This window comes from Aythya ferina (genome assembly GCF_964211825.1).
Source record: "Aythya ferina genome assembly, chromosome: 15".
NCBI classification, from domain to species: Eukaryota; Metazoa; Chordata; class Aves; order Anseriformes; family Anatidae; genus Aythya; species Aythya ferina.
Window position 1 is genome coordinate 10,849,467 of NC_140314.1, and position 13,974 is coordinate 10,863,440.

At 40.5% G+C, this 13,974-nt stretch overlaps 2 protein-coding genes across 13 annotated transcripts in view; one reads left to right on the forward strand and one right to left on the reverse strand.

Moving 5' to 3' along the window:
- The window catches only part of KATNIP (katanin interacting protein), a 72,338-nt gene extending 58,593 nt beyond the window's left edge, over positions 1-13,745 (reverse strand). For 4 of the 11 annotated variants that reach the window (XR_014698305.1, XM_084537048.1, XM_084537055.1 and 1 more), the window contains exons 1-6: positions 13,220-13,504; positions 12,724-12,800; positions 10,036-10,205; positions 5,564-5,646; positions 4,517-4,651; positions 953-1,214 (exon numbers count right to left, since the gene is read on the reverse strand). Coding sequence is in view for 9 of the 11 variants with exons in the window: in XM_084537048.1 (XP_084393174.1) it covers positions 953-1,214; positions 4,517-4,651; positions 5,564-5,646; positions 10,036-10,205; positions 12,724-12,785 (712 nt within the window). In the remaining 2 variants the exon portion in view is untranslated. Of the gene's footprint in view, positions 1-952; positions 1,215-4,516; positions 4,652-5,563; positions 5,647-10,035; positions 10,206-12,723; positions 12,801-13,219; positions 13,515-13,612 lie in introns of those variants that run through there. The other 7 variants (XR_014698304.1, XM_084537051.1, XM_084537053.1 and 4 more) reach the window with 7 other exon arrangements.
- Positions 13,662-13,974, forward strand: part of GTF3C1 (general transcription factor IIIC subunit 1) — a 41,472-nt gene continuing 41,159 nt past the window's right edge. For both annotated transcript variants that reach the window (XM_084537045.1, XM_084537046.1), the window contains exon 1: positions 13,662-13,898. In XM_084537045.1, the coding sequence (XP_084393171.1) occupies positions 13,678-13,898 (221 nt within the window). In that variant the 5' untranslated portion in view covers positions 13,662-13,677. The remainder of the gene's footprint in view (positions 13,899-13,974) is intronic.

Consider the following 13,974-nt stretch of genomic DNA (forward strand, 5'->3'; position numbering starts at 1 on the left):
TTTTGTTATTTTTGTTATTTTTTCCTCCCCATGTTGGTCCTGAAACCTGCATCCCTGAGGACTTCAAACTCATTAGTGCAACCTTGAGAGAAAAGCTGGTCTAGAAGGCTGAAGCTACAGCTGGAAGTGGAAGCAGCTGTCAACACTGAGAAGCCATGTACGCCTACAGCCTCAGTTGTCTTTCCTCTAGCAAACAGCACAGCAAATCCCAGTGTACAGCTCCCTTGGGCATAAGAGATCCCTACCAGATGAGAACAAATAACCAGCTATGTTATGATCTCATCTCTGACAGCAGCAAGGAATATAGAACAGGGAGGAATATAGAATATATGGTGCAATTCTTCACCATGCTGAAGCTTGCAGCTAGCTCATAAAGTACAATGAATTTGCTACCCATTAATTTGTTAAAACTGCTCCTGAAGCCATCAATATATTTTACCTTCTAAATACCCTATGGCAATGATTGTCATATTTATTTACCCATCACTGTTATAGGATGTCTATCTATATATACATACAAATTGAATGTTGTACCTCTGATTTTAACTATACACAGGCTCAATGTGGATTCTGGGACTATGAGAAACAGGCTATCATCTTTGTATCTTTATAATCTATTAACTTATACTTAAAAACAAAAAAAAAACCACTATTTCAATAAGGACATATAGTAAGAGAAGAGTCTTTATTAAAAGTCTACCCAAAGACATAACACAAACCTGGCTGGTTCTGTATGTTACCCAGGAAGGAATAGAGGCAAGTAGGGGCACACACTTGCTTAAAGAAAGCAAGGACACTACACTGGTATGACGCCTTTCCAGCACCTGATTGTGGACATTGGTATTTTGAATTACAGCACAAACCTGTAGTGATTCCCTTAAAAACATTCCCTTAAAAACAATGCTGTCAAAGAACTATTACAATACTGTAGTAGTATAACACAGAGACTTACTACTTTGATCCTGCTTGTACTCCAGCACAGTAAGGGCACCAGAATCAAGGCCAGAGCATCTCCCAGCATCCTGATGTTCAGAAGCTTCTTTCTGCAATGATCTACTGCTATGCAATTGAAGGCCTTCTAAGCTTGTAGATGTTTCCTCAGTAGAAGATGGTTCTGAAATCACTTCTTCAACAGAGTCATAATCCTCACTAACAGAGTCTTCTTCTTCCATCTTTTTCTCTTCTACACTGAGTTGCAAGCTGTTTTTCAGTTTCTGACACAATTCAGACAAACAAGTTGTCAGGAAAGCTCAAACATTTATTTTAAAATAAACCAATGTGGCTGCCTCTTCCTCCCATAGGAGAAAGAAAAATCTTCTCATGAACTCAGAGCCATGATGTAGTTAAAGATATTCATATTCCTATGTCATGTCTTCATTTCCCTGGTGAAGACATGTAAAGAAAAATCATCCTACATCTCCAATGTACTTTCTTGTCAGAGTCCTTGCAGGGAAATTCTGTAGGCCTAGGAATTTTTGTGCAAAACCAATTTTTAGGAGTAACTTAAAAACAGGAGGTAAGTAATGGAGAAGGCAAGGACACACATTTTTACAGTTTTACACTGTGTCAGACCCAGAGACAGTAGGCACAAATTGGAGCACAGGAGGTTCCCTCTGAGCACCAGGAAGCACTTCTGTGCTGTGCAGGTGTTGGAGCCCAGAGCCCTGGCACAGGTTGCCCACAGAGGCTGTGGAGTTTACTCCTTGGAGTAAACCACGTGGGCCTGGGCCCCCTGCTCAGGCTGGGGGTGGGAGGGTGCACAGATGGGCCCAGGGGTCCTCCAGCCTCAGCCATGCTGTGAGTCTGCAACAGCAAGATCTCTTTTAAGTAATTTAATATGTGATAATATGCATGTACATATCTGTACTTGAAAAAGCAGTAGAAAAGACATAGCCTGATGAACTAAGCTTCCAGTTTGCAAAGAGGTTTTGAATTGGACCCATAGGAAGAGGATTTTATGCAAAAATTAATCAATTTACTGTGGAAAAACTCCCCATCTTCTCACAGCATATGCCACAAACAGCATAGATAATGCTGGGGAGCCTTTTATTCTTATGAATGTAAAAGGCAAAGATCTTGTCTATCTTAAATCTACTTTTTCTACCTTTGCTGGTATTGTTTTGATAGAAGTATAGGTAAGCAAACAGTATGAGTAAAATGAAAACTGGAAGCTATGTGAGGTACAAATGAACCATGACAATGTATGTTCAGCTTGTAATGAAAGCTTCAAGCTGCTCTCCTGTTACAGATTACATTTGTTAGAAAAGCCACGTTGACAGAAACATATTACAAAGAACAGGCAAACCTAGGTTCAAAAAGAGGGTCTATAAGCAACCTGAAGTTTGATATTAAGCATATTTCCAGCTGTTTGACAGGGAATTGTAGGGGCTTTCTTTTAACTTATAAGCAAATTTAATGAGGTTTTAAGATATTCAAGAGAACACACTACAACTTCAGGAAAGCCAGAATTATTTCCACCTGGGATACAAACAGTAAGTGGAGTTTTGGGTTAAAATTAAAAGATTACTACTTACACTTAAATGATTATAAAAATACATCACTGTAAGCAATTTTGTGTTTTGTAGAGCAAAAAATACATCATAAGCTCAAAAGCAGTACAGGAAAGGTAGAAAGAAGCAGAAAAAGGTAGTCTGGTTTTCTAACATTCCATTGTTAAAGACATGAAGTGTACATACGCTAAGATTGTATACATGTGTGGAACTGGAAGCTACAGGTTTAAAAAAACACTGAGAAAAACCTTAAGACGTGTAGTGAGATATTCATCAGCCTTTATAATGTGACCTGCTAGACTCAAGTCTTCTGTTACAGGAGTTTTGAAACTCAAATTAATACTGTTAAACATCTTAAATACTGTGTCACCTCTTCTTCTGAATATATTAGCTTAGCAATTTCTGTTTTGGAAAGAGCTTCTCATCTTTTAATGATGGTATGTGTTGGACTAGGGCATGACAGGGGAAGGCAAAGGAGCAGAGAAGGGAGAAGGCAGTGAAATTCCATCTACTTGTTTGCTAATTAAGATCATTGTTGATTTAGCAGCTAGTCCAAGCATCTTCTGGATATGCCAAACCTCAAAAAACATTCCTTCAGACTCACAGAATCCTGACTCGTGAAAAATGTTTCACGATTTACAACACAGTCATCCACAAACAGCTGAGCAGGAATCACAAAACAATGAAATAAAAATTAATAATGAAAGATAAAGAGACTCATGACCAAAGACATCATGAGTCACGAGATTCAACAACAAGGCAAACTGTAAGAGAAATTAGCAAATCTGCAAGTTAACTATGTTTCCCCAAAGGAACATTATAAATAACAATATAGTCACATGGACTTTTACCTCTAGAGCTTCATCAATATCAGAGACAAAATCAGAGACAGAACTGAGCATACACAAGCATACAGAGCCTATTGCTGTTTACTGCTTTTTTAGATCAGACTGTGGGTAAAAGCCACCACTGAACAGCCTTACTAGTCACATAGTCAAAGAGATTGGCCTGGGGCTTACTCGGCTTACTCCATATCTACAGTCAATTAGTGGTTGTCACCAGCTGATGCAGGCATGGACCTCACACACTGCAAAAGGTCAAACAGCTGCATTTCAAGTGCCTACCACCCAGAACCTGAGCTGCCATATGATTAGAGTGAATGATGTATTCATGAGTTCAGGGTGCCAGTCTGAACTGGTCCAGAGAAGGTCAGGCCTTGACTGATGTGAGCATCAAGTGTGCGGAGTGTCATAAAAGAAAAATCTTAAAATAGAAATCACTGTCTACATATTATACCCACACTACTTATTAAGTAAAATTTTAATTAAATATTCCTGAATAGAAAATGGGAGTAGGGATGATCTTATTTGGAAAGGCAACACTTATAAGGGTAGCCTATCTGAAGATTCAGTTGCTTTGCTCTGATAGTTGCAACATAATCCTTGCAGCTCCTGGTGAGTAAACACTAAGCAGATCCGTAAGTTTAGCTAAAGTGCCACATGGTTAAGAGCAGGTCATTATTTCATTTCTTACTATTGTTTCAAAAATCAAGTAATTTAGTTCCCTAAAGGAACATTCTATAAATGTAAGCTTAGTTTAAGGCTCTTTAAATGGTGTTCAGTGTTAAGACTAAATTCAGTTTGATAGAGCAAGTCTGGATTACATTAGGCTTCTTCTAACATGGATTCCCCAAAATCTGCAGGCTGCCAATCTGTTGGTTGTAGCCTGGTAACAGAGAACAAACGTCTTGGGGACAGAAATCAGCTATAGCTAGTTTCAGCCATTACCAGCCTGCAGAAGGGACAGAGGAGGATTCAGACTTTCAAACTTAAGATACCACATTATAGGTAGTACATCCCTGAATCCTTATCCAATATTATATCCTACAGTACCTACTGTCAATACTATATATCAGGTTTGCATGCTCTAGTCAATACTAATACTTGGCCCCACTCGCATTTCAATTGACACTTCCATAAACTATAGAAGGCAACTGCTAATTGTACCTGAGAGTAATGGAGAGGATCATCACTATTTCTCTCCAGGCTCAAGCTTTCATAAGGTTCAAAATCCTCAGAGTATTCCAGAGGAGGTTTAATGCAGAGTTTAGTCCCCCTTTCTGTTTTAATCTCCACAGTTTTCTGTTAAAAGAAACATACAAAGAAATTAGACATCTTTAGTGCCATCAGCAGTACAAAACGAATAATAATCTTTTACATAACGATATTAAGATCGAGCAATCCTCTTCCCCTCTGTTCCATGGAAGGTTTCTGTCCTCTCTCAGCTCACCTTTGGGCCCTTGCATTATTGTTTGACGTGTACAGTGCCCCAGTCGAACTCCATACCTGCTGCAGTCCCTGGAGTACACATCATGGTCACGCCCAGCACACATCATTTGTTTGGAACCAAACCCAATTCCCATTGGGGTTCACTTTCTCACCTCAACAAGTGAAAAAATGATACGAGTAGAGATATAGCAATCAACAGAACAGCTGAAGTGGAATCGCTTAAAGCACATGCACGTACAGAAGTGCTGGCAGAATAACCTCCCGGGGAAAGCCCTCAAGCCTGCTCTGGTGAATTTGCACACATAAGTGCCTCTCTGAAATGTCACTGTGCTAATGGAGAACAAACAGAAAGAATTACAGGTGTGTGTCCAGTTACAGGCTACAATGTCACCAGGGTCAGAGATGTACGAACCATATCCCACCACAGCTGGAGTACTGTCATGGAGAGAGGCTCTTTGAGAAGGACAGGCTCAGTAGGTGAGGAGTAGTCATCCTTTAAGTGAGATACTAAAGTGTCTTGTAAAGGATGTCACTGAACCCAAACCAATGAGATTTGTCACTTTAGGCTTCAAAGAAGACACAAAACTGGTCAGAGTATCATTTCATGTTGTCACCCAGTATCCAGACTAAACCAAGTTTCTGATTCTATGAGAATCTCAAAGCATATAAACTGCCAACCCTCCACTAATTGCAATCAATTTCCCACAAAATTATTTGTGATGTAAGAATTAGTTCAAAGATGCATTACTTCAAACTGCTTCTTACCTGAAGCCATCCTTTGCGTTGTATTTTGCTTGGTGCAGTCTGTGTGCTGCGTTCTTGCAACTCACTCGCTTTTAGCTGGGCTGCTAAGAAGAATTAGAAGATGGGAAGCAGAAATACAATATTTGAGGATACATACTTTATTTCACATTATTTTTCCCCCCAGATGAAGAGTGAAGAATATATCTTTGATATGAGAATAACATTAACAACTGAAAAGGCATTCCACTTCAAATACTGGCTAGTTATGTACTAGTAGCAAGAGTTTTGAATCTCTTTGGGGATAAATCACCCTCACACATATTCAAGAGAATAAATTGCCTAAAACTATGTTAGCACAACAGCATGCACAGCCCCACATTCACTGATATGAAGTACAGAAATTTGTTCTAGCATAGGTGTGCACACCATTCCTGCTCCTAGCTGGGTATATGGTAAAGTGAAGGTGAAGGCAGACTTTGATAGACAGGGCCCTGATGAAGAACAGATGTTGTGCTGGGTTTACAAAGGGATTTTGTATGTACATTTACTCTCAAACTAAGACAACGTACTGAGGTACTGGCAGATTAAACACAATGTATTGGACATTTAACATACTGTGCAGAGAAGCATTCTTCATGGACAAGTCAGACACAAAGGAAAAACAATCATTTTCCTTCATTTCTAAGGTGAGGGAGAGTTGGTATCAAAACTTTGGTGAAAATTCTTTGTATGGTCAAGCAAAACAAAAGGTCCCTGTTCTGGAAATAGTCCCAACTTACAGCGAAGCAATGGATTTTTTAAAAGATGCTTTTACTGAGACACAAAGATGCACATCTTGCAGGTCACATCAGCATCCTCAACAGAGCAAGGACATCATCAACACTCTCAGTACAATCCTAAATAAAGGCATCTCATTTCCTATGTCCAAGACAGATTTACAGCTTCCATTTCTTTTCAGTGGAGAAAAACAGCTGATGCAAAACCTGTCTTCTTTAAGCCATAATTGAGTGGTCATCTTAAGCCAGCAGAAACTGGCACAACCAATAAAAGAAGCAGCATTCCTACCAAGGTCATAGAATCACAAGAAGATTTACATTGGAAGGGACCTCTAGAGGTCACCTAGTCCAACCTTTCATTCAAAGCAGGATTTACTTCAAAATTAGATTAGGTTCTTCATTCCCAACTCTCAACGCCACATTTTCTTTTTTGGGTTGGGCAACCCTACATTGCACCTGTGCAGTGAACCGTTCAGAAAATTTATCAGCAAGATTTAACTGAGGAAGAATAGAAAACAAAGATTACTTTTAATTTAGTCACTTGTACTTTCTGGTTGTCCACAATTGTACAAACGCTAGCACAAGCATGTAGGAGAGAACAGCAAGAGGTAGTACCATTCTTAGTACAACAATGCAGGCTTAGGTCAATTTCGAGTGATCATAAAACTACAGAGCAAGATGAACAAAGGCTTGTTCTGTTGCCTCTACACAAAGTACTTATTCACTCCCAGAGGCCTGAAACAGGCCTTTCCTCAGAGAAGAAAGGGAATGGATTGTTCCAGGGAGGAAATAAGATACCTGACATCTTGTCTTGTAAAACATCCCTTCCAACTATAGCTCCTGTTACTCTGTTAGACTAATCCTAAATAACTCCAACTATACCTCGCAGTCATCAGCATTGGGGCTGACTGCTTTGGGGCTCCTCAGGCACCAAGGGTGATCTGTCCTGAGATTACAATGCTAGAAGCATGGTCTGATTTGGTCACTGCTTTGGACAAAAGTGGAAACACTTTTACCATTCAGTTCCTAAGCAATCCTTATTTTCTAAGCAAGTGCCCAGAAGGTCATCATGTATGGTACAAGCGTAAGTAAGAAAAGGGGACAGGGTAGGACTCATGCCACCAGTGCTGAGTATTTGGTTCTCAGAATTGAGTATTTTGTGATGGATTCCTGTGACCAAATCCAAGCCACTAAAGTACAGTAGTTCAAAACCCAAGTAGAAGATGATGCAACTGAGTCACCTACACTAAAGAGATGTTTGCAACAGAGGCAAAAACATTCTTCCCATCGGATGGATAGAATATGAATACAAACTATTACCTGTTTCAGCACACAAAATAGGTCCACTGTTGTCATTCCCTAGTAGGAGTATCTTTGGAGACTCAAGCTGACAGTGCCTATTCTAGTAGCCAAGGACTGAGTAGGACACCACTAAAATATTAGTCATAATACAAGGAGACCCCGCGCTGCCCTTAAGAAATCTCTTTGACTACATCAACATTCACTGAAAGTACAGACTTGGTTGTAAAACTGTCTGGATTACACACCCATATAAATGACAGTGTACATGGAGACCAGCTTCCCGACTCTACATATTATAAGCCCATCATCTACTTTAATTCATTTATCAAGCCTAAGCATAAGTGTGTCAATCACTATTATCATTAATTATTTCTAGGAAACACAGACAAAGAAAATAGCCCAAAGAGATTTATGACGACGCTTTCAGGAAGTGTGGAGTCCTTTCTGTACTATTAAGCATCACACATTCTTAATTTTTTAGAAAAGACTAATCTGATAGATGGATGTTCTAGAAGTAATAAATGATGCAATAATTCTTACTGGGGATAGATAGGGAAGAAAATTCAGCACTGTATCTTAGCCAGAAATCATTTCTGAGAGTAAAATAATGTTCAATCATTGAGAAGAAATGCCTAAAAATGAAACAGACTACAGAATTGCTAAGATACTACCTCCAGGCAAGAATTTTATATAGATCACCAATAACGCCCACATTTGACTCTACTGGTAAAATCAAATGGTAGAAGAAAAATGACAGGATGATTTAGTTGGTATTTTTCACTGCAGCTGCATATGTTTAAGAAAAGAACATTGGATAGCTAGGAAACAGCAAAACACTGAGTTCTCTTCTACAGAGATAATGCCACTGTCTCAAAGCTGATGGATTTGAGGAAGGGAACACAGACTGCCACTTAAGTCCTTAAAAGTATCTTAAATCCCAAAGACAAGCTAAATATTCTACTTGAACTGAATCAAGGGGCAATAAGCAACCACAATGAAACAAAACACACACACACACCGTGGTTAGGCTTAGAGATAACAACTGCACAGCAGAACTTGAAGAGAAAACTTCTCTTCACAAAGTTCTGTTACAGCTACTGCCATAACAGCTCCACACAGCTTTTTGACCAAAAAGTCAAAGACATTGGTTTACACACCTTCAGCTACTTAAAAGTATATCACCCCAGTATGACGAAAGCACAGAATTTCCTCTTTTCCGGTATTCAAGAACATGAAGCTTTTTGCAACTTTACACGCAATCTCTTACTTTGTTATAGAAAACAGCAAAACTAAGGGAAAAGACAGGTAACAATCTCATTCCCCAACCCCATGCTTTACGACTTGCAAGAAACAATAGAACAGACTGATAGAACAAGCCTGAACTCACTTAAATTTGAAAAACAAGTAACATGTACCCATTGTAGAAGGAAGGGGGGAAAAAAAAAAAAGAAAGAGATGAAGGTTGGAGTTATGGCTAGAACAAAAAAAAAATTAGCTTTGGGTACTGTTGAGATTAATAAATTTTAAATCATAAATTTTCATATTAAGCATTACTTTTAAATATTTGTCTTAATTTTTTAGGGAAAAAAAGCTTAGCAGACACTATCCGTACAGCAACAGATTAAGAAGATACACTCTATGAGACAGGTTGCAAGTATGAGGATAACAGACGAAGGCTGGTAAAATGCTTTAGATTGGGATTTAGGGAATCATTTATTTTCATTAAGCTAAATGGATTAGAAAGCCACTAAGCTCCCTCTTTATAACTTCATGCATGCAAAATTATTCCTACTACTACATTGCTCTCTATGACAGACTGACTTAAACAAGAAATAAAATTTCACTTCTCAAATAAAGCCAGCTAACCACAGGAAGAAAACGGCAAATTTTCTTTACTTCAAATATTTAAGTAAAGATTAGCTGTCTTTTTAAGAGGACTATGATAACTTGAACAAAATTTAAGTCTATAATTTGATTATAGTCTCTCTAATCAAATGCCATTTGTCTGCAGGAAACCAGACAATACTGAAGTCTATCATATCTTAAAACTTACGAAAAGTGTTATGTATGAGACAAAGGTATATAATTATTTTACACTGCAATATATATATATTTCTAATCTTCTAGTTTTAGTTATAACTTTAAAAAGTGGAGAGATGGGGAAATTAAACATGGGAATTAATTAGGGATCAACCGAGCAATTGATAGGGTGTTGCAGAGACCCCTTGTAACATTCAACTGGCTTAATAAGTACTCTGATGAAAGCAGTACGGAATTTCATTCCACTGTTCTTGAACACTGCTGCCTCATTCGCACAGCCTGACAGGTAACTGCACTGACTGAATTACAGCTCTGATGAGCAAATATTTAAAATTTTTGAGGCTGCAACCTCCATAAAACTCTGATGTAACTTACCATTTGTCCTGGCGGTCTGTGTCTCATTTTTGAGGTAGCCATGTGAGTTGAATTTTTTGTGGTAATTTCTCAGCTCTGAATTAGCTCCATTTATATACAGAGAAAATCCTTGCTCTAACTGTTCCAGTTTGATTTGTGTAGGATCCTTTCTTTTTAAATGCCTCAGTAGCCTAAAGTAGAAAGGATAATAACTCATCCCTATACAATACATATACAGATGATCATATTGGCAATAAATACAAAGGCACAGTGTCACAAAAATAATTTAAAAAGAAAAGTTTGTAGCTCAAGTAACAATTTCAGAATACAGCTTCCAGCACCGATTCCTGTTCTTTAATGCTTGTATGAGTACTGACACCCTGTGACACAAAGTTCAACCAAGTGTTTCACTTCTTAGATTTTTCTATACTGTTTATCATTCCACATCATTTTTTTTTCCATTTGGCATTTTTTCTACTGAAATTTTCTTCTTGAGAACTTGAGAGAGTTTTGTTTAGAATTCTGGAAATCTTGAAATGGTTGAGCTCTTTTCAAGAAAAAAAGAAAGTACTATTTTTGTTTCAAAACTTGAGGGGGAAAGCCCCAAGTCAATAGTGTAGTTAGAGATACTAGAACTTTAAACTCATTAAAACTTCAAAAGATTAAAATCTAGTGTTCGTTTGTTTGGCTTTGATTTTTTTAAGAAGTGTAGAGAAGATGAACTTATAGTAAGTTAAATGTCTATAAACATATTATGATAGAAATCCACACAAGTTTTTAAATAACATGAGTTACAAATATTCATAACTATGCATAGACTGACACTGCTAATGAGAAGTTTTGAATTTTTAAACTACTTCCTGCTACCAAAAAGATACTATATTTTAAGAATTAACAATTTGGTGAAATAATTCTGCATTAATAAGTAGACACTGCAATGAGTATGTCAGCAGTACTGAAAATTTACTAAGTTCTCTAAATCTGCTGTGTACAAACCTTACTATTTGTTGTGGAGGGTGGATTTTTTTTGTTGGTTTTGTTTTCTGCCAGAATAAATCAACAGCTACAATGCAACTGGCTTATAACACAGGAGTTCAGAGGAATCTGTAAAATGCATGTGAGATTGAAATTTCATAGCTCTGAAGATTCTAACACCACTCCAGTAGAGAAAGATACCATACATTTCGCTACGATCAGGTCAGAGGAGATGGAATCAAGCCCTGGAGTTAGGGTCTCTACAGGAAAAGATCCCTCCCGTCCTTTTTGATAAAGTCAGAGACACTGTCAGCAGAGCATCACTCTGGGCCAAGAACATATTCTCTTCTATTATAATAAACATGCATTCATCATAAGATGTAACTATTAGTTTCGTTCTCAGTCTTCACTATTCTCAGTCATTGACTGAGAATCCAGTCATCTCCATGGCCAGAGATGACACCTGCCTGTAAAGACATTTATTCAAAGTCAGCTGATGGAACTTTTTTTTTTTTTTTTGGTGTGTGTGTTGTTGTTGTTGTTGTTGTTGTTTTTCAGGTTCTCTCTGTGAAAAAAAACAACAAGGCTGACATAACCCTTGGCCTAACACAACATCTTAACCAAAAAACATAACCTTCTGACTGAGTATTCCTAACTCATGTTAAGAATTCTTGGCCATTCACCATTCTCATTAAAAGTTGCACATTCCAACATGTGTTTACAAATGCTAAAAATGAAACTGAGCTTCCAGATACGCAAGAACCAGGTTTCCTGCATTGTCACAGCAGATGAGGCTAGAGGGGTTAACATGAGCAGAGTCTGAACATGTATCTAATACACACACCATCCTGTGTCCAGCAGGCTATATTATTGGAGCTAGTATCCTAACAATCTGAGGACTTATTACAAACATCAGGCCTTGTGCCTACACAAACAATTCAGCAATTTGCTTATATATCTCTAACAAATGCCAAATCTTGTCCCTTCATGCAGGTTTTCATTTGTGAAATTGGCAGGTTCAGGCCATTATAGGCCATCGCCTCTCCATCAGCTGCTCCAAAAGCACTTCTCCATCCCGCAGGGTAACATTCACAAGCAGCCCAAGCCCTAAACCACCCAGAGATCTGCTCATCCAGGTCAAAAACTACATCCCACTTGCACTGCAGCTCAAAGCATTCTGCATGCTTTGAAATTTTACTCAGCAATGGGCAACCAATCCCACCCTGGGGAGCAGTGCTTCACAAGTCTGCTTACCCTGTGTAACAGGGTCTGCCTCAAAGTTTTTACTTTGCTCAAGTCCTGTTCCCCAACCGAAGGTGTTAGGGTCGCCCTAGGTCAGTAACCCCCAGATAAATCCCTGGCTGCTCTTAGAGCACACAAGCTTCAGTTTGGCCAACTCAGTGCTACTGGCTGCCAACAGGAGCCTCTCCTTTGTGCCGAGCACTTATTAAGTCCACTTGCAGCAAGCCATTACTCTGGCAAAGACTGTCAGCTCCAAGCTGTATCTTATTTTAAGGTATGCTGGAAAAATATCACCACAGTCTCCTCCAAAAATAAGGACTTGGAAAACAAAGGGAAGAGAACTACTGGAATGCTTTAAGACACAGAAAACCAGGCCTCACAACACAAACGAGTTTTTAAACTAATATTCACCACTGCTGATTTTAGACACAATATTACATAGCACACAACAGAAATTACATACTCAATAGTGATATCAATTTTGTCTCTTACCGGTTTCTCTGCTGAAGGGATACTAAATATTCATCATGTTTTTCATCAAAGTCAGTCACCATATCCTTAGTGTTAAGCTGAAATGAATATAGAATTGCCACATTTAAGAAGAGAAGTAATTTACTGTAGACTGTTACTGGTTTTGCACCCTCAGTAACCATGAACGCTGTAAACTGAAATCAGCTCCTCATTCAACAGCGCACAATGCAGTCAGTGTAACAAGCAAGTTTCCTGAAGAACAGAATTTTCATTACTTTTTCAGAGCCCTTCACAATCTACTGAAGAGCCTCAAAATACTAAAAGGGGAAGGCAGAGGGTACAACCAGTGTTTAATCTGAGAGCTGCCGAGCGGAGAAATGCTGAGGCACAATTGCGAAGGCCACACCCGAGGCCCAGCTATGGGAGAGTTTTCCTGAAGGGGCACCACTCGTGCCGGCTATTTGATCTAAAACTTGGGAGCCTGGATACATTTAAAGCGTTTAATCAAAGGTTTTACCTTGCCCGCCTTTCAGGAAACACAAACTTTTTCCCACTGAGCAGCCCAGAATTGCTGCTACAGGCTGCGGCAGGGCGTCCTCCTACACGGCGACAAGCTGAAGCTCGTCACCTCCAGCCAGCTCCGTGCCCAACATCCCCGCCGCGTCCCCCCGGCCCCTCAGCTCGCCCCCGGTCCCCTGCGCTCGCCCCTAGTTGCCCCCCAAACGCCACCGGCTCCCTCCGTCCCCTCCCCGAGCAGGGGGCCGGGAGCCAGGCGCGGCCGCCCCGCGCCCCCTCAGCCCCGCGGAGCCAGCGCCTGAGGCAGCCTGGGCGAGCCGGGGCCGAGGCGCGCCGCGCTAGGCCGCAGCCCTGTTGTTTCCCCGTTTCCCTGTTTCTCCGTTTCCCCGGTTACCGGCGCAGGGCGGCGGCGTCATTTCTGTGGCGCCGCCGGGTGCCGGAAGCGGCGCGGAGCGGAGCATGGAGGCGCTGTGGGCGCTGCTGGACGAGGTGGCCCTGGAGGGCCTGGACGGCGTCACGCTGAGCGCGCTGTGGCACCGCCTGGGGACCCGCTCGCCCCCGTTCCCGCTGCCGCTGGAGCCCGCCACGCAGCAGCTGCTGTGGGCCGCGCTCAGCGCCCAGCCCGCCGTCAGCTTCTACCTCTTGCCGAGGGCGCGGCCGCCGCTCCGCCTGCACGACCGGTGAGGAGACCCCGGCCTCCTCCACCCCTCCTGGCCTCCTCTGTCCCCCCCTGGCTTCCTCCAGCCCCGCTGTCAC